Source organism: Myxine glutinosa, chromosome 13 (genome assembly GCF_964187855.1).
Source record: "Myxine glutinosa chromosome 13, kmMyxGlut1.1, whole genome shotgun sequence".
Classification (NCBI taxonomy): Eukaryota; Metazoa; Chordata; class Myxini; order Myxiniformes; family Myxinidae; genus Myxine; species Myxine glutinosa.
Window position 1 is genome coordinate 29,023,723 of NC_136273.1, and position 25,651 is coordinate 29,049,373.

Sequence of the window (25,651 nt, forward strand, 5' to 3'; positions counted from 1 at the left end):
CACGGACGCGGCCGTTCAAAGCGAGGCCCGGCACGCACCGAGGGCCCGATTCGGCTATAAGTCGTTCTAAACTCTACCCCGTCTAACGTCGATGTTTCACCTGGATTCTTACACCCCGCAGCCCGTTCCTTGCTCACACATCCAGCCGTTCCCATGCTACCTTTCCTTACACACCCAGGTACACCCATTCCACTCACAGCTTTGGTCACACCCTGACCACCGAACACTTTGGCACACATTCGTTGCTCGCACACCTCACCAATACACCGCTTCGCGCCCCCTCCTCGGTCACCTCCTCTGTGACAATCACAGGTGTGCCCTCATTCGCACACCCAACCACGTGCCTCACCACCAACTCCAGCGTGCATTCCCACTCACGCTCTACCATTCCAGGTGTGCATCCTTCCATCCCAGGTGTACATCCTCGCTCACCTGTCACAACCAACTCACTCTCCTTGTCACTCTCAATACTCTCACCTCCACTCTTGACCACGCACTCACCCTTACTCTTGACAGCACACCCTTTCCTCATGCACCTGTCCGTTACACACCTCTCTCGCGCACACTCTTGCGCACACTCTCCCGTCACACCCTCTGCAACACTCACCACAGGCGTGCATTCTTCCTTGCCTTTGACAGCGCACTCTTTCCCCATGCACCTGTCCGTCACACACCTTTCTCGCGCACACTCCTGCGCACACTCTCCCGTCACACCCTCTGTAACACTTACCACACCGCGCTTCCATGTGCTCCCTCGCACACACGCTACGACCGACTCACTCTCGCTAGCACCCTCACTCCTTGGCACGCACTTTTTCCTCACACACCCCAGAGTCGGACTTTCTCGCACACCTCCTTTTTCGCACACCAGACCTGTCACACACTTCACCAACGGCCTCTCACGAACACCCGGGTCCACCTCGACCCCCAAGCTTCTTAAATCCCCTGGCGCATCATACGCACGACCATATTGGTCACCACTTACACCGGGTCCTCTTCCTCTTCGCTTCTCCTCCATCACCTGCGAATCCCTCATCCGGTTAATGAGCACATCATCACGATCCAAACACAGACTTTGGACCAATTCTTTTATCTCCTCTTTTATCTCTTTCTTATCCCCTCTCCGTCGCTTCTTAATTTCGCTCATCCCTTCTTTAGTCCTTGAGCCAACCGGCCATATTTTGAAGTGAATGCTCCGGCGGGGGGAGTAATTCTCATTATGATTTTCCATTAGACCAATGTCTCAAGTGTCAGAAAAGGTGTGATGGACATCTGAGAACGGTAGCTTAGTGCCCGGATGGACGCCATCTTTGAAACCACCCAGCTCGAAAATGCCCATTTGGTGGGGTACATTGTTGCACGTGTATCTGGACTTCTATACTAGCTATCGATGTGCGGTTGACGACTAAATATACGTCCGATGTGTACCGTCTAAATAAAAAATAATATGAAGCATTTTGTTTTAGATTAATTATTATAAAAATCAATTATCGAAAAAAAATCATATATTTTTCAATATTTTATTATTAGACTTGTACTTTTTTTAGTGAAACAACACTGGTATGATTTTCCAAATTATGCATTGTGCTACACCGTTTATCTGTCTATAAAAATAACTCAAAAACTAAAACATATCATCCACCACGAGTTTACACAAAAAATATATGAAAAGGCATGCACTTTCCACAAACCGAAACTATGTCAGTTGGAATTTCCCGCCGATAATCAACCCACAGAACCCAGTGCCGAAAGTGACGTCAGTCTATTCTATATCTATATTCTATATCTCAGTCTGAGATTTGTTGCGGTGACCTGATTAATTTCTGAGGGGTGGGGGGGGGGGGGTTGGGTGGCTTAAGAACTAAAAGTGAACATGTTAGATGGCGCCACATACAACTCTATTATAGAGTTGTATTGTGGCGCCATCTAACATGTTCACTGACTTGGATGAGTATGTCTATGTAAGCTGGCGAGCTTTTCGGATATCGGAGTAATCTAACGTCAGTCTTTTTGTTCTTTCAGCTGAGATGGCCGGTGTCGAGGCGAAACGGGCGAAGATTGAACCTGAGTCCGGAACGTGCATCCTGTGCAGCAAGAAGTCGCCACTCTCTGAACTAAGCAAGGCAGCGGGCAACAGTTCTTGGAAGACATTGTGTGACGCAGCCGCAGTTAGAAACTTTTATCCAATTCTAAAGCTAGTCCAAGAAGGCGCAGTTGAACTTCCTAATATTCCAATATTATACCATAGGGCTTGTAGATCAGACTTCACTCACAAAAACCACCTAGCTACTTTGACCAATGCAGCTAGAAGTTCTTCAGTTGATACTGGCGATGCGGTGCGACGGCGATCATCACGGGAAGAGACAGGATCAACTTCAACGGTCTACGATGATAAATGCATTTTTTGCCAGCGTGCTTCAAAATTCATAAAAGGCAGTCGTACCCGTGAAACAGTTGTCTTGGCTGTTGAACTTCGAGCAGATAAGACAATAAGAGATGCTGCGACAGCTCGCAATGATGAGAGAGTTTTGGCATTGACTACACGAGATATGGTTGCAGCTGAGGCTCACTACCACTTCTCCTGCTATAGAAACTACACACGGCCCCAAAAACCTCAAGTAGAAACTGACATTGAAGATAATATCGAGAAAAAAGAAATGATACGATGTATATTCAATTTCATTCGCACTGACTTGTTCTTGAACCCGAGGATTGTTCCAATAGTTGATGTTGCAACAGATATCCTGTCTTCAGATACATTTTCAGTTGATGTTCGTGACTCCATCAAGAAGAATCTGCAGCGCACATTACAAAGAGAGTTTGGAGAATCGCTCATCTTCTTCAATGTGAAACACCGTGTATACTTGATGCCCGATAATCTGACAAAGCGAGAGATTGCTGCAGAGTGCGTAAACCTGAAAGCAGAAGTGAAAGCATTTGAACAAACGGACGGTGAAAGTAACATTGTGCGTGCAGCTACTTCACTGCGACACCAGATCAAAGATGCTCATTACAATGAACGTTGGCCGCCTCAGCCAGCAGAACTCACTTCAGATTACGTGAAGATACCAGATTCTCTTCGTGTATTTCTGCATACTTTGATTTGCGGGAGTGGGGGTAGCTCTGCGCGTGCCGACACACTGGTATGGTCGATGGCTCAAGATATCATCAATGCTGTACACCGGGGTACCATCAGAACATCGAAGCATGTCCTACTTCCGTGGGTCATGAAAACGCTCACCGGTAATACAGAGGTCATCAGAATATTGAATCGACTCGGGCACGGATGTTCGTACACAGTTCTGGAAGAAATCGAGACAGCGCTATGCATAGACAAATTAGCAAGTGTGGAGAAAGATACAGTACCACTTCCGTCACATGTGCACCCTTCGGTCCCGACTGTATTAGCATTCGATAACATCGACAGGCGAGAGGAATCGCTGAGTGGTGGCGGAACATCGCATCGCGTCAACGGTATCATCGTCCAACCGAAGTCGCAGTCGTGTTTGCCGCCCCAACCTCCATCGGCAGTATCCAAAGCAGATAAGAAGCGATCTATCCCGTCATCCAGCGATTTAGTTCCAATATACAGCGGTGGGAAACGAGAGGGCCCACCTGCAATCAAGCCTGCAGATCTTTCTGACACTCTTGCAGGCGCAACATCCCTTGCGCAGCGCCGAAATCACGTATGGATAGATTTCGAAGAAATCACGTATCAGAAGAAACAGTAAACAAAGATACGCAAACAGCTGGAGGAACACGAGGTTTTAGTCTTCGACAAGGGGCTGTGTCACGATACTATCTAACTGCAGAAAATCGGGCTACTGCACTGAGGCAACTACGAGAAACTATCCTTGTGAATGGCAGCGACACATCTCACGCCAAGCACCCTGACTTGTCTACTTCTCGCATCAAACGTGATGAGTCTGGCGTCACAGCTATCTGTGATCTACTGGAAAATGACTGGACCAATCCATTCGCCGATGATCCGTCATGTCTTCTCAGTATATCTACCGGAGCGGCTGCGAGGGAGGACGTTTCTAATGACCTACTCAACACCCTGCAAAAGGGGGAAGCGGCGTATCAAAGCTTCCAGAAACGTCTTGAAGAGGGAACAGGCTTTCATGACACATTGAACAAGCTAAACTTGAAGACCTTTGGTAAGATCAAGCAGAAAGTTGTGAAGGGCACAAACAAGGAGATCGTCCTGAGAGCTGACAGACAACTGTTTGCCACCATGATACTCATCGCCAAGACAAGGAACCTCGACATGCAACTTGTCCTTTGTCACCCACTAGGGCCGTTACCATGGTCTTTGGCAAACGTTGATGGGTCAATGAAAAAAACGAACAAAGCTGCACTTGCGAAACACATGGAAGGTCTTGTGGAACCAGCCGAGAACGTTGACAAGCGAAGTGCAACAATAATTGATGCGATGGCTCTCATACAAAAGATGCATGGCGAGAACGACACGTTCGAAGAACTATCTGACCGCATCCTTGCTGCAGCGCTTCACGCTGGTCAAGGCAGTGAGCGCATCGATGTTGTCTTTGACACATACACAGAAGAATCCATCAAAGCAGCTGAGCGTGTGAACCGCGGTTCAAATGAAGGCATCAGTTTCAGCGAGATCAGACCCGCACACAAAATCATGAACTGGCGGCGTCTCCTTGCTTGCAGCCAGACAAAGGAGAAACTGGTTGTGTTTCTGGCGGAGTCGTGGAAACATGAAACAAATCGCGAAAAGCTAGGCAACAGAACACTGTATGTCACCTGTGGTGAAAAATGTCTGGTACTGACCCGCGATAGGTGGAAGTTGGTGCAAGCACTCGAATGTAGCCACGAGGAAGCAGACACGCGTATGTTTCTCCACACAAAGCACGCCGCTACCCACTACAAGACGATCATCTTAGTGGCAGATGACACCGACGTTCTGATCATCAGTCTTCATCTCAGCAGAACCATCGATAGTCAGCTCTTCATCAGACGAGGAACAAAGGTTCGAGTCAGAATGATCGACGTTGGAAAGTTGGCTGCGGTATTGGGGTCTGGAGTTTGCAGTGCATTGCCAGGGCTTCATGCATGGAGCGGGTGTGACACTGTGAGTGCTCTGGCTAGCCAAGGAAAGATAAAGGCTTTGAAGCTTGTGCAAGCGAATGAGCTGTATCTTCAAGCATTCACAGATCTGGGATCTTCGTGGAATGTACCAACAGACGTCTTCAATAGCATTCAGGCCTTCACGTGTCAGCTGTACGCCAAGAACACGAAGATCGTCGGTGTTAATTCGCTCCGTTATCACATGTTCTGTGCAAAGAAGGGCCAGATCGAATCTGGACAATTGCCGCCTTGTGAAGACTCCTTGATGCAGCATACGCTTAGGGCCAACTATCAGGCGGCTATCTGGCGACGCAGCCTTGAAAACCTACCAGACGTCCCAACACCATCAGCAGGACATGGTTGGGAACTCGATGATGGCGGTTCGCTCACAATCCGATGGATGGCGGGTCTACCAGCTCCAGATGTCGTCTTGAATCTCATCTCATGCACATGCAGAAGGACGTGTCGACCGTCAGATTGCTCCTGCATACTGAATGGGTTGAAGTGCACTGTTGTGTGTAAGCTGCAGGGATGCTCCAACATGGTGCAGGATGATGCTATCGTGGCTCAGGATGCCAATGACTCTGATGGCGACTCTGATGATTAACTTTGTGTGCACTGTATATTGTATAGCATATGTTGTTCTCTATTATAATGCAGGCCAAATTGCCTGAAAATCTTTATAGACAGATAAACGGTTTAGCAAAATGTATAATTTGGAAGATCATACCGGTGTTATTTGACTAAAACATGACATGTTCAATGATACCTCCGCTTGCTTATTAGGAATATACATCGTATGGTGTTAAAATCAGCTCCATACGTCTTTCCAAACTCTAGTAATGAATAATTAATATAATTGGCGGCCATTTTGAAATCCAAGATGGCCACCAAAGTGCAGATTTCCTATGTAACAATTTCCGCCTGCTTATTAGATATCGTATGGTGTTAAAATCCTCTCCGTACGACATTCCTAACTTGCGTTATCGTCAGAATAGATAATGCCAGCGGCGGCCTAAGTCATTTTATGCCTCTTTACATTTATTTGTTGTAAACTCGTGGTGGATGATATGTTTTAGTTTTTGAGTTATTTTTATAGACAGATAAACGGTGTAGCACAATGCATAATTTGGAAAATCATACCAGTGTTGTTTCACTAAAAAAAGTACAAGTCTAATAATAAAATATTGAAAAATATATGATTTTTTTTCGATAATTGATTTTTATAATAATTAATCTAAAACAAAATGCTTCATATTATTTTTTATTTAGACGGTACACATCGGACGTATATTTAGTCGTCAACCGCACATCGATAGCTAGTATAGAAGTCCAGATACACGTGCAACAATGTACCCCACCAAATGGGCATTTTCGAGCTGGGTGGTTTCAAAGATGGCGTCCATCCGGGCACTAAGCTACCGTTCTCAGATGTCCATCACACCTTTTCTGACACTTGAGACATTGGTCTAATGGAAAATCATAATGAGAATTACTCCCCCCGCCGGAGCATTACTTTTGGTCTGGCTCAAGGACTACTTCCACTTCTTCTAATTTCTGCTTCACCTCTTTTATTCCCCGGTACGTCTCCTCCAGCTCATCCTCTAAGGCTACCTTGACCGTTTCCAGGTGCGTCCTCACCTGCCGGTCCTTCGTCTCCATTACCTCTATCACCTCGTCCAACCTCGTTGTCAGTCCCTCACGTACCATCTGACATTCCCTCTTCGTTGCTACCAAGTCATCTTTTAAGTCATTTTGTGTCGCTTTTAACCCTCCTATTACCGCTGTGTTCTTCTTTACCTGGTCCGTTAGTTCTTTTTGTCCCTCTGTTAGCTGCTCCACCTCCTGCGTCAGGACCTCTATGCCCCCTTGTAACTTTACAGTCCCCTTTCTCACCTCTTTCTCCATGTGCTCCTTACAGTGCCTCACCTCCTCGCGCACTCCTCCGACCTCCTCACTCACTCCTCTTCTGATCTCTTCTCCCATCACTTGCATCTCCTGCCCAGATGCCACCCTCATCTGCTCCATTTCCTCCCTGTGAGCATCCAGTTTGGTTTCTACCCCCATTCTGACCCCCTCTATCTGCTGCCCCATTTGGTTAACTTCCCTTTCCGCTTGGTCCCTCATGTCCCTCAATTTGCCCTCCAATCGCTCACTCTGAGCATCCATCCGATTCCCCATTCTGTTTGCCATTTCTTCATTATTCTGGGCCATAAGGGCCTTCATTTGTATCCAAAACGAGTTCAAATCCATCGGGGGCGCTGCCACGGTTGCCGGCGCGGTGACCAGCGAGGCGCCATTTTGCGTGCCTGCTACCCTCGCTGTTTCGCTCTCCTCCTGTCCCTCATTTTGGTCCCGGACCGACCCTGCTTCACTCTCCCCTACCGGACCCCAGCCGTCTTGATCCGCCATAGCGCGACTTTCAAAATTCGAGTTCCGTAACACAAATCCAAATTTTGCTGTTATAATTTCGTCGAGCGCAGTAACCGCGGGACCGCGCTCCGGATCGATTCTACTTGTTACAAATTTGGGCCTAATAAATTTAGTCCCGGGTCCGAATCCCACTCCTGACACCAATTGTTACAGACGTGGCTTAGATGTTATTTACCGAGCGGTTTTGGTATGACCACGTCTGCACAAGTTACCGATTATACTCGAAGTTGACTAGTCGCGCTGCGCTAGGCCAATAAAGGCAACAAAGGAAAAGGACACACGGCTGGGTTTCAAATGACACGACACCCAGGGTTCAGTTCTCAAGACCTCCGGAGGAGATTATATTCGTTCGGAAGGTCAGATTACAGGGACGAGAGGTACAACATAGAAAGACAAGCACTTAGACACAATCTTATATTATTCCCAACAGACGACAGATAAACGGGACAAAGCTGACTCACACGGGGATTGATGGAAAGGACAGCGGGTATCGATGGCTCAAGGTGCACTCTTGGCTCAAGGACAGGGTCGACCCGGTCCGGTCTAGAGATGCGGGGAGGTCGCAGCGCTCGGATGGCGTCTTGTCTGCTCAAGCTGGGGGCGCATCTCACGTCACATCCGGCGCGGGGCCGCGTATATCCGGCGGGGAGTGACACGCCCTCGGCTCGTTAGCTCCGCCTCGTGGAATCGGCACGTTGCTTCTCATTGGGTGCGTGCGGGGGGGTTACCGGCTCCGCCCTTGACGAGGAGCTGACAAGGAGCCCCTTTGTGGTAACCCCGTGGAGCGCATGGTCTGGAGCGCGCTGTCTGGAGCGCATTGTCGATGGCGGCTAACCGAGCCGGTGGGAGGACGCACACTCCCCCCCGCGCAGCGCCGTGCTTTTCTGTTGTTGTAGACGGGGAAGAAGATGGGAGGAGGTATGGGAAAGGTCCTAAACTCACTACTGGTGCCATATAATCACATTCTGGTGCAACGAAGAGTCATAATTAATGGAAACGAGGCCTTAACTGACATAGACTAAGAATAACTAGCAAGATGTCCGAAAGTTGTCTACGTGTGGTGCGGTGGACCTGGGCACGACATTTAATGGGGGAATAAGGGGAAGGTCGGCTCTACTGATTGTTGTTTACAGACAATGGGACTAGGGAATGGGGGATTGGGGATAGTTGGGGAGTATTGGGGAAATAGGGGAATATTTACAAGTGGATATGGAGGCCAAATTCCATATTCGCAACAATATCATTATAATCATTCATGCTCTATACAGAGCATTAGTTCTGCCGAGGCAGTTTCTTGGCAAGGGGTACAATCCTGGATGGGTCACTACTCCAACGATACAAGGCGCAGCAACAAGGTACGATGGACAAGGGATTCTTCGACACCCTCGAGCCATGGTTATTTGTTCATTATAAACTTACACGTATGCCATTAATTTCAATACCCTCACATTATTTGTGGTTTCAGAGTATTAATCTTGGAGTTTATCGTGTGATAAAATTATGGATTTTACGAAAATCGAGTATCGACCTTTATTGAAAGAAGGATTTTTCTTTGATTCTTTCTATTGAACGAAGGTGCAAGTTCCAAATAAAATCTCGGATGTATGGTGGCTGAGTATAGTGAGTGTGCGCCCTCGTATTTTACAAAAGCCAAAAGGGTGGCCGATTTTGAGCACATGGATGTAGCTCCTTGAAGATGACCACAGGGCAGGACACCAGCATATGCAACCAACCCCCAAACTGTTGCTCAGATCTAGGTATTCATAATGGAGGATCGTGTTAAGATCACCAATATATTCACAGCACTTGGAAGTTCTCTGGGCAGAGTTTTCACCATCTTGCATGACCATTTGAGCATGCACTAAGTCTGAGAAACATGGGTCCTCCAAATCCTCAACACTATAATGATCAGCAGCAACAGCTGGCATCATATCACAAGGTTCTTCAACTGTTCGACGCAGGCAAACCAGACTTTCATGTTTGGTACCTGCTGCAAATGAAACGTGCACTCACCACTAGGATCCTGAAACCAATTTCAAAATCCATGCAATAAAAGCACGAGCACATCGGATCGGTGCCACCCGAGAAATTCTACCTTAATTCAAGAACCTCAGCCCACCTCAGCCGAGGTGGGCAATTCAAGAACCTCAGAAATTCAAGAACCTCAGCCATATTACAAGGACTGCTGAGAAAGCTCCGTGTGTTACACAGACCGCTATTTGTGACCGTCTGTTTGATCAGCTGGATCACCTTCCATAAACCCAGAACTGACTCTCATTGCCATAATCGGTATTGACACCTGAAGTCCCTCATGAGTGGCCGCCCATGGTAAATAAATGACTGAAGCAATAGAGATGCGGCTGTAAGAACGACCTCAAAACATCTGTTTAAAGTAGTATGAAGGACAACATGAAGGGCACATGGAATAAGTGTAATGCAGTCAACGGACACTATCAATAAATAACAAAATGGAGTGTGTTGGTCTAGTACGAGTATCCTGTTCTTGGAACATTTCGAAACGAATTATACAAGATGTCCGTAAAGTCCTTGCGCAACTTTGAACCTTTACAACTTTTGATGCCCACATTATGGAAACAAACGATAAATGTTGCATGAAAGCATAATTCACCAAGTTTTTACTCAACATTCCAATTTTTACCTGTCAACATTACAACCATCTTCGTGATAAACAATTCAATCCGATTTTCCAACTTGTTGAAAACATTCTCCAGTTGCTGCTGGGTAATTTTAGGAATTGTATTTCTGATCGTAGCCCCAAGTTCATCCAAAACATGTGGTTTTGATGAGTATACAACAGAACAAGGTGGGCAAGCAATTGGTCCAGGTCTACCGATCCACTTTTCTTATGGGATATCATTCAAGAACCATCGCACATTCGAATCGTAGAGGCAGTTGTGCTGGAACAAGGTGATATGTGAAAGATTTAATAGTCGTAGTTCAGGAACCAAACGCGGCAATTGTGGCGTAGACTTCACCACTGATGTAGAAGTTGCCTCAACATAAATTGGCAACTCGTCAAGAAATCCAGGGGAATTGTGGATTTAACAACAGCAAGAGCATCTTTAACATTGACAAAACTTGATGAATTATGCTCTCGAATGCCATTTCCAGTTTGTTTCCATTATATGTACATCTAAAGTTATAAAAGCTCAAATTGCACAAGGACCAAGGACACCCTGAACTCTTGGTCCCGGGCAGGCATCTCTCACAATGAGGCCAAAGCACAAGCCTTATTGCTGTCACATCATAGAGGGGTCAGTCACAGTGGCCTCTGTTTTTAAACAATCTATCCATCCGGTCGAGCTACATTTGCTCCCTGCAACCCTACACAGCTCCTCCACGACACACGTTCTTCCATTAACCCCTTCCTGGTTAAACTCTCAAACACAGGCTCTCCACCCACATCCAATCTTCTCTCCTGTTTATTAAACTGCTTTCTGGAGACGGTTCAATCACATTCTTCCCTCCTGAGTTTCAAGAAGGCACTGCACCACCACCTCATGTCATCCCCCATCCACACCCATGATCTTTTCTACCCACTAACCCCACTTCAAGGGATTAAACATTATTCCAAGACACCCAGAACCTGAACGGTGTGGATTATATTTACATCACTCTCAGTATTTTGGAGGTCACTCGTGATGAGGTCCGACCAACCCCCTATTATGGAAAAATGGTCCTTAAACGAGTAGTGGTAGTAGTCGTGATTGTTTCATTTTGGAGGTAGGTCAGTTGTATCATGGAACAAGTGTACCATGCTATGTTTGAGTGGTAACATCAGTAAAGCTATACTGTAAGTGTAGGAAGTAGATCAGTCTTTTAGGAAGTAGCAGCCAAAGGTCATTCCCACTCCAATGTGTAATCAAATAGCATGAAGATTATGTTGGGAACTTGGATGAGCAAGAAAGGTCCAGATGCTACACCCAGCATATTGCAACAGCAGGCTATAAAACAAAACAAAGTGGAACGCCACTTGGTAGAGAGCATACCTCCCACAGTCTGAACAGTTTTTGTATCACACTGATAGGCCAGATCTGGATCCAGACAGTTTTGTCATAACAAGTCCACAACTTTTTGAAATATCATGTTATATATCGTTTTGGCCCGATCGCTCACTGGTGAAGAATCGCTTTAAAAAAATAATTCTCGCATCCGGATTCGGACCTTCACCATAATTGAATCGATTCCACTTTGTCACACACCCAACCTGTCCAGAAAGGTTTTCAAATCCGTCCACAACTTTTTGAGATATCGTGTTATATATGGTTTTTCCCTGTCTCTCAACGGTGAAGAATCACTTTAAAAAATTATCTGATCCCTATCCAGATCCAGATCTTCACCAACATCTAATCATTTTGTCCTTGTCACATACCAAACCTCTCCACCAAATTTCGTCTGAATCCATCCTGAATAACATCTATCCACCTTCAGTGGTTTTAGCATAAACTAGCATACTGCTCACAGTAACGGTACAGACAGGCTCATACCTAAACAAATGTTTACACCCCAGATAAACACACACACACACACACACACACACCACACACGCTCATTACAATTATGTAATGATAATCGATCACGTTTCCAAGGCAAGGCACGCTTGAGTAGGCCGAAACAAAATGGAGGCTTAAGAACCCAGTGAGGTGCAGTTGGGCTCACCAAGATGATGGGCCGTCATATTGGTAAGCCACCACATTGGGTTTTTTATTCCTCCTAATCAGCACCTCGTTAATCATTTGCAAAAACGGTGTTATAACACACCCAGTGTTCATCCTTGCAATCGGTTGGAGGTCTAAGTGTATGCATACAAAGTTTGGGGTCGCTAGGTTTCATGGTTTTGGAGTTATGGAGGAGATAGACAGATGGATGGATGGACGGACACTGCCTTTTATGATGATAGATTGAATGAGTAGATGTGCAAAAACCCAAAAATGTTTCAGTTCCATGGTGCTGAAAAGCAATTTAACTCTTGATAATGTGCAATACATGTTTAGAGGGAAAGGCCCTTCATCCAGAAAGAAATAACCAACTAGAGAGCATGTGAAAATGCAAAGCTCGGCCACGTCCTTTTGTATTCAGTCTTCTTCTTCTTCTTCCATATGCCCAAAATAACGAAAACAGGTTTTTTTTAAATACAAAATGAAAATCGATGATTTTATGCAGCCTTGACCTTTCAGCTTAGATTTAAAAAAAATTAAAAAACCTTCTAGCTTTTGATTGGTGAAAAAACTCAGTGACCCAATAAGCAAATTCTTAAAATTTCAGGTCAATCGGATGAAAATAGACAATTTTATGTGAGGCTGACCTTTTGACCTTTTGACCAAATTATTAATTTACCTTTTCCATATTCTCATAACAAAGCTTTGTTGAAAATTTGACAAAACTCAAATGGTAAATTGAAACGTCAGGTCAAACGGAGGATGAAAATTGATGATTGCAGGTGGCACTGACCTTTGACCTTTTGACAAAACTATTAATTTGCCTTCTCCGTATTATCACAATAAAGCTTTGGTGAAATTTTGATGACAATATACAGACATTATCCTGCTGCACAGTGGATGGGCTAATAAAGAGATCAGAGTTGTGTAAAAAGAAAATTACGAAGAGGCGGTGCAGAGAAACATGAACAGCAAACCATTCTGGGAGGCGAGAAGTGCAAGGAGCTTATCTTGTTCATAGGACCCATCAATCTGCAGATGAGGCCGAACAATATCGATAAAGAAGTTATTCAAGTCTGCTTTCATCAGAGAAAGTACTCCACATATGCCCCTGGAGAGGAGGAAAAAGCATTCGTTTAGTTCATAGTTTATGATATGCTTGCAGTCATATGGCGCCACCTAGTGGCGAAATGCGCTATCATCCACAACTAAACAACGCACGCACGCACAGTTTGACAGGATGGTGTAGACCGTAGAGGTAGCATATTTCAGTTTGAACTGGCTAGTCTGGGTTTGACTCCCAACCTGAGGCAAAATAAAACGGTCAGATTGGTACTTTGCGGGTAGGGCATGACATGGACGTTGAACTGAGGACCCATCTGCTTACGCTATAATCCCTTGGTGCCTTTTCTCGAAGAGGAAACAAGATATTTCTAGCACCATGGCCGAATTCCAAATTCCTGCTCGAGCTACAGGTTGTATTGTGCTTATTTATATATATATATATATATATACATATACACAGTGTTGTGGTTATGAGTTCCAAATTAATACTCCCATTGTTAAGCTGTTAGGATTTTATTGTTATATTGTTTAGTTGTCTGTGATGATAGATCTGTGTTGCGATTGTGTAGTAAGAAACCCAAAATATAATTGTTTTTATCATTCCACATTCCTTTTTGCGGACCATCTGCCAAATATTTTCCGAATGCATTATTCCCGCAGCCCCCCCCCCCCCCAAGTCCATATGTGCCACAAGCATGTCACAGCACTTCAAAGAAATTACAGTGCCCTGTTAGGAGATACACATACTGTGAGCGACGTCACAAAGCACCGTGGGGAAACACCAAGGCCACGACTGTGTAAGGTACAGTAGGGGAATGAATTTGGAGGGTCCCAGCTTCAGTCAGGAAGTTCAAGCCAGTATCAACAAATGGAAGGTATGTAGGGCGGGGGAGAGGGGGGGGTAGGGGTGTCCTTTACCCTATCTAGTTATTTATCAGCTCATCTTCATCACCAATCATTCAGCGCATCATTCTTTGCCAATCAACAATCTTTCCAATCTAGGCTTCCCCAGATCTGTGCCTCGACACAATCCTGTCTCTGAGCTCTGCAGGCAGTTCCTTCGACCTCATAGCTTGGTTTTTGCTCTGATAGGCATTGTCAGCTGTGAGACCTTATATAGACAGGTGTGCGTCTTTCCAAATCATGTCCGATCAATTGAATTTACCACAGGTGGACTCCAATCAAGGTGTAGAAACATCTCAAAGAAGATCAAGATAAATGGGAGGCACCTGAGCTAAATTTCAAGTGTCATAGCAAAGGGTATGAATACTTATGTCAATGCGATATTTCAGTTTTTTCTTTTTAATAAATTTGCAAAACTTTCTAAAATCCTGTTTTCTCTTTGTCATTATGGGGTATTGAGTGTAGATTGATGAGGGAAAAAATGAATTTAAACGGTTTCAGCATAAGGCTGCAACATAACAAAATGTGAAAAAAGTGAAGGGGTCTGAATACTTTCTGAATGCACTGTATATATATATATTGTTGCGGTTATGGAAAATAAACCGGTGAGTTACATCCAACACATAAAACAACCCTGGAGTCTAGATATTTCAATATCTGTCCTTTCGCATTTAGTTGGGTTACCTATCCTTGTATCAGGGGAAAAGGAGATAGATCGTGATTGTTTATACGACCTTCCCCATTGTTCTCTTCCCAAACCAACCTTCCGTACTCCAACCTTCCGTACTCCAACCTCTTTCCCTTCCCAAACCAACCTTCCGTACTTCAACCAAATAATCACTTCACCAGTACTGCAGTGGCCGCCAATCCAGCATCGCCGTCTTCACGGCAGAGGAGGTAAATAGGCCCCGCCCCCGCGCACTCAGGTGATGTATCTGCGTGGCTGGTTCTCAGCGGCAAACCTCAGAGTCTGGCTTTGAAGGATGTCCAAAAAGCGGACATCCCGTTATCCATTTTTGTGCGGTCTGTGGACGGTTCAACCGTTTGTGTTGTTCGTGCCGTGGGGTCGTTCACAAAGAAAATGCTCTTGTGATGACTGATGTGTTCACAGCATATACTCAAGCAGTGGAAATTCCAGACCACGGAGCTACTACAGTGGCAAGAATGCTTGTGAGAGACTGGTTCGATTCAGTACCACTTAGATTTAGTTCGAGATTCGGAGTACCACTGAGAATCCATAGTGACAGAGGTAGAAACTTTGAAGAATCGGTACAACTGCACACCACACTCTTTGGCCCACTATTCCCTATACCACCTCTTCTTTGGGTGGGAACATAGACTGCCTGTTGACAACCTATTGGGACTGAACAAGGGACAAGAGTGTGACACAGTTAGTGATTGGGTCACCGATCATTACCTATGCTTCAAAGAAGCTTTCAACCTTGCATCGGTGAAAACAGAAAAGGAATCATTGAAGAGCAGAAGGTTGCATGATCGGCATGCACGGAAGACCAGCTTGCCTGTCGGTGCTCGAGTTTTCCTTAGGGACCAGAGTCATCATTCAGGATCGTCACAAGATTCAGGATGTGTGGAGTCATGTCCCCCACCAGCATCATTGGATGCCCGGACCTGGATGGTCATGTCCACTTGATCGAACCCCTCCAGGGTAACACCATTCCAAAGAAAGTACAGAGGACTGATTCTCGATGCCAGGGACAGTTAATGACCTTCATTAAGATCCTCTGCCCATTCGCACAGATGATGTTCCAGAGCAACAAGAGAATGCTGAGGTCATTGACCACCCTTCGGAGGATGAGACAGAGACAGGATATGCACGTTTCGTCCCTTCTGGTACAGATCCCATAGTGGGCATAGATGCTCCTACAGCAAGTAACCACCCTGCTGCGTCTTGCACCAGAGTGCAGGAAGGACTTCGTACAATAGACACAGCAATGGAGCAACCTATTACTTCAACAGGGGATGAGGATCCTGCAACTGTCATGCAAGACACTGATTGATGCAAATTACAGACAGAGGATCAGACTCCACCTCCAAGAAGAACTTCCAAGTTGACAGCACAGTAACATTTATCATGAACCCAGATCGTTTTTAGCAGAGGAATCTCAGTGTGCTCAATCAGTCGATTCGCAGATTCTTGTAAATATCAGCCAGACCCAGCTCCTGTTAATGCAGATGTTATCTCAGATTAAGGAACTGTTTTACTACAGGTGAATCTTGTATGATTGGACTGAGAAGCATGACTTGTATTGTAAGTTTGGTTGACGGGACACCAACCAAGCAGCAGGAGAGTGTGCAAGTGATTAATTTGCGAGCCTCCCAGGTACAAATGATTAATTGGCAAGTCTCCCATACATCACATCCGGCACGTTCGGAAAGTTGCCGCCATTTTCTTCCCTCTCAAAGTGTGGACGCTGTCTCCATCTGAAGAATGGGGGAGAGGAAGGGGGAGGATTTGATCGTAGTTGGCTTAGGTGAGATTCAGATGGATTGATCAGCACTCTCATTACCCTCACCAGAGGAGAGGGTATTGCATTTGAGTCCGTTTGTTTGTTTGTTTGTTTGTTTGTTTGTTTATCCGCACAGAATGAATATAATTTTCTCTTCAACTGTTGGTCCGATTGACAGGACACTTTCACCATAGGTGCACCTCCACCTGTAGAATTTTGTAATGATAATTACGACGTCATGGGTCACATGGTTTGGCCGCCATCTTGAAAAAAAAAGAAAAACTTTGCACCTCTATATCTCCGAAAGGGCTGAATAGAAAAAATTGAGACATGGCTCATTGTAAAGAACTCTCCATGGGGAATAAAATGTTTATGATTGTCATAGGTGCCTCCATTATAACGTCATAATTCGACAAGTACAAAACTTAATCCGATCAAGATGAAATTTATTGAGCGTCATGTAGGCATAAATTGGTGGAGAACAATTAATGATGATGTCATCAGTCACATGGTTCGGTCGCCATCTTGGAAAAACCAAAAATATTTGCACCTCTATATCTCCGAAAGGGCTGAATAGAAAAAATTGAGACATGGCTCACTGTAAAGAACTCTCCATGGGGAATAAAATGTTTATGATTGTCATAGGTGCCTCCATTATAACGTCATAATTCGACAAGTACAAAACTTAATCCGATCAAGATGAAATTTCTTGAGCATCATCTAGGGATAAATTAGTGGAGAAAAAAGATAATGATGATATCATCAGTCACGTGGTTCGGCCGCCATATTTGTTTTAACACAAAAGCCTTAAAAACCACTAAAAACACATTCTGGAGAGGGTCTGCAATCTCTGATTGCTCTTTCTTGTTTTGTTCTGTACTCTAGTCGGACAGGGGGTTCTTTATTATCTGCATATTCGAATGCAGAAAGGATCAACCGACATCCTGTGTCATGCTTAATTCTTTCCGCGTCACAGTAAACTAGCAAAAGTACCAGTATCCAAATTTGCTGACAAATTTAATCAAAAGACGAAATGTTGTACTTCAAACATTCTGTTCTATTCAATCTATAATTTGCCCGAGGCCATCTTCTATCTGCTTGGACGTCAGCCTACATAACCTTAATCAACCAACCATCCTTGCTGCTTATATCTGGTGCGAGCACAATCATTTCCGCTTCGCTGCAAAGCTCAGTGCTGGATGCTTGCTTTGGTTTGAACCTCTGATTAACAAGGGTGAAATGAAAATTTCGAATTGTTCTCACTCAGATTTCAACATCACTGTAATGCATATTATCAAGTTATTTAAACTTTCTTTATACAACATGTGTAATACCAGATACCACTGGGTGGCGCTACAGCATACACATTTACATAGAGAGAATTGGGGTCTTCTCCCCTCACTCTAAACCCCTTCCCCCAGATAAGCTATCCCATAATTTGGGTACCCTTAGGCAACATGCAAAATTTGGCTGGATTTGGTTCAGTAGTTTAGTTTTTGAAGTATATAACCAATCAAACATGAATGGAGCTTCATATATTAGATAGGGTTACCACATTTGAATTTCAAAAAAAGATGATACGGAGGACAAAATCAAAAGAGGTGCATCAAAAGAGGTGAATTTAAAGGGGTGTATTAATGTGTTATATATTATTGGGGAAAATGTCAGAGGCAGAGAAAAGGTTCTTTATATGGTATGTGCCATGTGGCAAAGTATAAAAAAGAAGAGACATTCCATAGCTTGTAGAAAATGCCAAACAATAGAAAAGAAGGGACATTCAAAAAATCTTGTGTGCATGCTAGACTACCCTTGTGTTCTTAGGAGGAACCAAGTAATGCTCTAGAAAAGTTCATATAAAGGGGTGCCGTACATCTGGCAAATAAAATACATTTACTTCTTCATGCAGCTGTATGAATCAAATTGGCGTCCCTTTATATGAACTTTTCTAGAGCATTACTTGTTTCCTCCTAAGAACACAAGGGTAGTCCAGCATGCACATGATATTTTTTTTTTAATGTACCTTCTTTTCTATAGTTTGCCACATGGCACATACCATATACAGGAACCTTTTCTATGCCCCTGGCATTTTTCCCAAGAATGTCATCTACATTGAATATCTACAAATAAGAACAAGGGTTATAGCCTCAAAAATCAATGTTATAATTATTAAAATTTCAATGTTCCTCTTGACATGTAGTGAGCCCTTTCCTTTCACCAGTCCTCCATTAATTTTGCTCATGAGGATGATGAGCTCTCTCCTCGAACTGCATTATTGTGCTTGTCCGAGTCCACATGAGATTGTAAATCAATAGCATCTTTATTTGCCACAGAGACGTACGTACCAGCTCTACATACCAAGCACTCGGTTGCCATTCTTCTCGACCATTTCAAAAACACGGGAATTTTGTCTTTCGTTCTGCAGTGAATCTCCACTTTCGTTTTGGCATTGTAAAGATTAAAATCAAACAAATGTAACCGGTATAATGGTACGGACCAAGAAAAAACATTGACTGAGCATGCCACAAGACTCTGTCACTTTGAGGTTGGACAGGCAGAGGAAGTACACACATGGTAGCGTTGGCGATCTGGGTACCATCTATAAAATACACTGTTGCGGTTTTGAGAACCCTCACTTGTGTAAATAAATTCAACATCATTAAAGGTAGCACCCCTAGTTAGTCCACAAGCAACATGTAGGCCACCATAGGATTCCAGTTATTTCATTAGTATGCGTTTTAGATAAGGCCGTGTTTCCAATAGTTGAATCTGCGTTGTGTCAATCAAATAAGAAGTAGGCCCCATTCCGTTCAGTTTGCAACCTCCCTCTCCAAGCGACGCCATTACGCGCCCTCCAGTCTGCCCATGGCCCCTCCCAAATTTGTTACGCGCCTTTGTTAGCAGCGTTCGCAGCCTCGCTGGGCTTCCGTCCAAACGCCGCCATAAGCCACGCGGTGAGGCCCGAGAAAGGGGGCGGAACGCCAGGAAGAAGGTGTGGCCACGTCATCCAGCCGTCAAAGGCGGAGCCGGTAAGCCCTAACCAGCCAACCAGGGCTGAAGTGACATCGCCGACAGGCGTGGCTTTGGGCTGGCGGAGCGATCACTTGGTTGGCTTATATAAGCGAGCGCAAAGCCCTTTCACGGGACTTGTTGGAGGCGCGCGCGTTGTAAGAGGACTTACGCGGAGAAGGATTGGTGCGCATACCACTGGACTACGCGGGGGACTTGCCAGTGAGCACATTTACCAGGAGACTCATGCGCCGGCGTTTGTTAAAGAGGACGTGTTGGAAGGGTGGCTTGGAGAACGATTGAGAAGAAGAAGGGCGCGCTTGTTAAAGAGGACATTGGGGATAGAGAGGGCGTTTGGCACAAGTGTGCACATATTACATACGCAGGACACCAGCTTCCCCCCGCTATATAATTGTCCGGTCGTGTTCAACTACACGCGGAGCTGCCTGCTGGGTTTCTCCGCTGGACCGGAGCCTGGACGCTATCGCCGGATCCTCTACCTGTTCCACCCTACCATCTACAATCCCCGTGTGAGTGTGTATGTTTGTCCGGGGTATTAAGGATAAGACTGTCTAAGACTGCCCTGTGTTCTGCTTCTTCCTCTTCCTATCCTGTACATTCTTTCGTTTCCTCTCCTTTCTGTATAATTGTAATAAATTGCCTTGTTCTTTTTCTTGGTTTCCTCTTATCTGATCGCATCCGTCTTTTCTTCCATTGGGTAAACGTGGCACGATCGGAACCGCTATAATCGGGTCTAGTCACTTTGTTAACGGCTCGGATCGCGGATTGCTATCCGCTCGGCATTTTCCATCATATCCGTGGTTCGAGCGGGAGTTATCTCCTTGCTTTACGGCCGGTGGTAGTACTTAGGTAATTCGACTAAGACTCGACCAACAACCCTACTTACCACCGACCGGAAGGAACGTTATAACTCCCAGGACTCGGGTCGGCCAGATAACAAGACAAGGGGATTAACCCCCCCCCCCCCCCCCTTGATAAGGGGAGCGCGAGAACTGTACCCCTGGTGTCGTGTCATTTAATCCAGCCGTTGTGTCCTTTCCGTAATTGATTTAGCATAGCGCGACTCGGCCAACGTTCGAGTATAATCGGGTAAACTGTGCAGACGCGGTCATACCAAACCGCTCGGTAAACCAACATCCACAACCGCGTCTGTAACAATACATTCACCCACTATTTGAGTTTGGATCACCTGTCTGGGGACAACTGCTAAGAAAGATGAAGTGGAGCGTGTCCAGAAGCATGCCATCCATTGCATCGCATATCCACATATCCTGCCATACAAACAGACTTGATTTGCATAACATCCCTTCCCTCAGTGAATGGAGAGATGAGCGCCCGCTTGGCTTTGGAAACAGTCTGTTAAGGCCCAACGCCACCGAGACATGCTAACCACCCTCCCACCCCCTCCCATCAATTCCAATTGCAACCTCGCATATCCAAATCAGAAATGCTAAATCTTTGGACATACCCTTCTGTCGAACACAAATATATAAACAATCGACGATTCCAACCATGAATGCAGTGCTCAATTCCATGATTTGAATGGTTTATAATAATTACACGAGTCACAATATTGTATCCTAAATGTCCATTCCCCCTTCTTTTTTGTATTTTTCATTATTACTATTTTATTAGTATTATTATATATTTTTTCAATGCTCCATGAATTTACAATTCCCTTCATTGTAATCGAAAATGTTTCCTTATTTCTGCCTAATTTGTATTTTTTATTCCACACATTTATTTTAATGCATTATATACACTAGGGCATTGCCCGTACGTGGGTGCCCGTTCCTTGCCAAAAAAAAAAAAAAACGCTACCCGTACGCTCTACCCCGCCCGTACGCCCGTAAACAAAAAAAACAACGCTCTTCGCTTCCGCCCTTCGCTCTGACTGAATTGGGAGAAATAATGCGCATAAGAAATCGAATTACGTACCGTAATGGCGGTCAGCTCGTAACGCGCTCAGCTCCGCTCGTCTCACATCGGCCACGCCTACGCAACAAAGCGTTCTGTGATTGGCTGCCGGAAGTGAAGTCTTCACTGTCCGGAAGTTCGCAAATCGCAGTTACGATGAATCGTTTTAATTTAATCGCAGTTTGAATTCGTTTTAAAACATAGTTTAACGGCAACATAGTTTTCCAACGTGAAATAAATGAATACGCTGTCAAATGTGCCGTCCGAGGCAGAGTCTGATCGCCACGTTCGGCACACGTGATAGCTCGCTGCTCTCCGATTGGTTGAAGCGTTTTTTGGACATAGCTCGGTAAGTACTTGTCCGATTAATATGAAACCTTGAAAAGGCACATCCTCGGGTCCCCAGCAATATACCTGGCAAGTTTAAAGTATATCGGACCCGTGGTTGTCGAGAAACAGCGGTCACAGACAAACACACAGACACACAGACACACAGACACACAGACACACAGAGATTACTGGAATTATAGATAGATATCAATGTAATTTTATAAGATTATTATTTCTATACGTATTTGTAAAGTTTTATGTAACACTTTTATCATTGTATACTTGACAAATATCAGTCTTTGGACTGCGTTGGTCCAGTGTTTGACGTTTCCAATAAACCGAAATGATTATGATGATGATGATGATGATGTTCGAACACGGCCATTACGACATGACGTAATAGTGCACACTTGTACTAAGCTGACCTGGTCCAAACATTACATTAACCACATTTTATCACCGAAATTAAATGTACAACAATTATTTAACCGTTTCAATAAGGTAAAAAATAATCTCAATCTTATAATATATCGCTTTGAAAATGCAAAAGCAAAAAAAATTGGAAAACCCGGGACATTTTTAGATATAAAAAAAACCCGACCGGACAGAGATTTAAGGACCGAAAAGGAGGACGTGTCCGGGGAAAACCGGACGTATGGTAACCTTATATCAGGAGGATATGTAGATATGGGTGTGGTGAAGGAGACAGTATGGAGAAAGACTGCGATAAAAATGTAGAAAGACTGCATTTACCGTAGTAGTGGTAATGGTTGTGAAATTGTTGTTAACTCCTTCACTTCTTTATCTCGGACTGGAGCACAAAGTGAAGCCATAGTCATAATTATAACTTTGCCAACAGAAAGCAAGTCCAAGGCTCCATTTGTTGCCTGTAGAGCTAACCAATCAGGATCGAGCTCACGATGGATCTGTGATGCAATTGGCCTAGAAGCCGCATCATGACACCCTTCAGTCATCAGAAAAGACAAGAGTACCTGAAGGAAATGGGAGAAAGGAAAGAAAAATTAAGAATGATTGGGTCATTGACAGACATGTGAAACCTCTCCTTCATATTCAAACATGGGATGATCATAAACCACTTTACAAATATTTAACCAACATTTAATTTATTTCGTAGTAAATAAGATTCAACAGATTCACCTACATGGGACTCAGCAAAGCGGAAATGTTGTAATGGGTAATAGGGGTCTTTGGTGAACCATACATGTGCTGGGCTTATCTACCCCAGAATTACCAAAGAGTAAAAGACCGAATTTGAACTGCAAGCATAAACGATCACATGATCTGGTTCACACCTAAATTCAACGGTTATGACAATGTGAATGGGCTTTCCTGCTAAAGGCGACAAACAAGATGGCAGCCTCACAAGCCAATTTAAGTTTAGTAATCAGCCTGGTGATTAGGTTTAGTAATCACCCTGCCTGGTTTAGTAATCAGCCTGAGCCTAATTAGCCTGGTGTTGGGCTAGCGGCTTGGGTGCCGGCTTAGGATCCTAGGATCCTGGGTTCGAATCCCGGTCGATCGCTGAATTAACGCCAGGGGGGTTGACTCAGCCTGTCATCCTTCCGAGGTCGGCTAATTGAGTACCAGTTCACTGGTAATTCCCTGTTTGTCGTAAAAGGCGACAAACAGGGTTGGTGGCAGGAAGGGCATCCGGCCATAAAACATTGCTTCAAAAAGGGGACCAAAAAAAAAACAAAAAACAACAACAACCACGGTCCCTGAAAAAGGCCAACCCCCGCTTTGCGGGGAAAAATGGCCTCTAAAGGTGTTTTTTTTTTTTTAAAATCAAGATAAGTGATGTCAACAAAAATAATGATTACAAGGAAGCACACTTTATATTGAATATGACATAAATGGAAAAGATGAACCACAAGGTTCACAAAGCAAAAGTGGCGAGGCACGGTTAAGCCTAAGCCATATCTATCATAAACATGGTGGCAGAAAGGTCTTCTTCTTTCGTATACAACACAAGGCTGTGGAGTAGCATCATTGGATGAGGGTAAGGCTGTGCCACTGATGCAATGCCCTCTGTAGGTTAGGGCTGGAATTTGGAATTTGGCAATGGTGCCACTTTGTAAAGGACACCGTGGGATCTTTAACATCCACAAACTAATTCCGGCAGACAGGATGCCAAGTTTATCGTCTATCCGAGGGTCGGCACACACTGATTAATCACCCTGACTGTAAAACACCGGGATGCGAGTTTCTGCCTGGGCCAAGATTCACACCCAGGCTAGACAGCTTAGAGGGCAAGTGTGTGTACCTCCAGGCCATCCTGAAAGCCCTGGCAGAAAGGCGAGAGAAAATGGAGAAAGCACATTGGAACAGAAAGGAAAAAACCTTATTGTTTTACTGATGTCAATGTGCATTAATAGGTTTTTTGAATCGAATGTTCATTTTTTAAATACATATATTTGAAAATTTATGAAATGCAGAGGGCCAAAGGGTAAGGACAAATGTTTGGACAATGCATTTTATCCACCAAATGTTGGAAGATGTATGCTTATCGCCAAGGGGATGATGGCAAAATGTTTCAGCCCTTCAAAGCAAGAGCGACCTCTCCTGGACTGAACATATACTGTATAGCAAAGCTGGCCTCTAAATACAGCCATGGCCTGGGAATTCTCCATTATAAACAGTCATTCCTTGAAATAAAATTTAAAAAAAGAACAGAACAATGCACGGTATAAAAAGCCTTTGGCCGTAGGGCAATGGAGTACTGCTCTTCCCGATGGGCTGGCACCTCCACATTGACATTTGTCTCTCTTGGATTCTAAGAAATCTAACATTTTCAACATTAATGGCATCTTCCATACAACAACAACAACAGGCATTTTAAGGCCATTTTCCCTGCTAGAGCAGGGTTAGCCTTGTGGGCCCCATGACAATCTTCTCCATTTTGCCTTATTTTCTGCCTCTCCCCTTGTTGACCCCCTTGCCCAAATTTCTTCTTCCATCACCTTTAGCCAAGTCTTTCTCGGTCTTCCCCGTCCTCTAATTCCTTCTAGATTCATTTCCATCGCTATTCTCAACCAGTCACTTTCATCCTACCTCAACACATGACCAAACCATCTCAACCTGTTTCTCTTCACAGCATCCATCACAGGCTCTATTCGCATCATCTTTCGCAATTCATCATTTGTCTTCCTCTCTCTCAACGATACTCCACACATCCACCAAACCATTCGCATTTTCACCCTTTCCATCCTTCGTTGCTGCTCTACGTTCATTACCCATGTCTCGCTCCCATAAATCATAAGACTTCTCACACATGCAGCATACACCTTCCCTTCAGCTTCAACAACACTCCCTTCCTCGTCAACACGCCACTCAGTTCCCGAAACTTCTTCCATGTGTTACGAATTCATGTGAATTACTATTCAGGTCTTTGCTTATCAATGTGTAGTCGATTAAAGGTTGTTGTGATTAAAGGGTCAGGAGCCCTTCTGGGAAAAAGGAGACCGGAAACGGAAGGAAAAAGACACGAGGTCCTGGGGAAGCGACGATCTTCTTCCTCTTCCTCGCCGAGCTCCGGGGCGAGGGTATCGATATTGAGCAGCGGGGAGGACGCTACGTTTGCTACGTTTGAAAGCCCGTCTGACAAAAGGAGTTACCTGCGCAGGGTACTTACCCCTTGACACGTCAAGTTGCCGTGGGTCCGTGCACGGAACCCAGCGTCCGGCACAGTGCGCCTCACCGTCTACAAGGACG

At 44.7% G+C, this 25,651-nt stretch overlaps 1 protein-coding gene across 5 annotated transcripts in view; it reads right to left on the reverse strand.

The window, feature by feature from the left end:
• LOC137438759 (T-complex protein 11 homolog) overlaps positions 1-25,651 on the reverse strand; it is a 62,303-nt gene that overhangs the window by 13,640 nt on the left and 23,012 nt on the right. For all 5 annotated transcript variants that reach the window (XM_068134084.2, XM_068134083.2, XM_068134085.2 and 2 more), the window contains exons 5-6: positions 22,673-22,911; positions 13,187-13,320 (exon numbers count right to left, since the gene is read on the reverse strand). In XM_068134084.2, the coding sequence (XP_067990185.2) occupies positions 13,187-13,320; positions 22,673-22,911 (373 nt within the window). The remainder of the gene's footprint in view (positions 1-13,186; positions 13,321-22,672; positions 22,912-25,651) is intronic.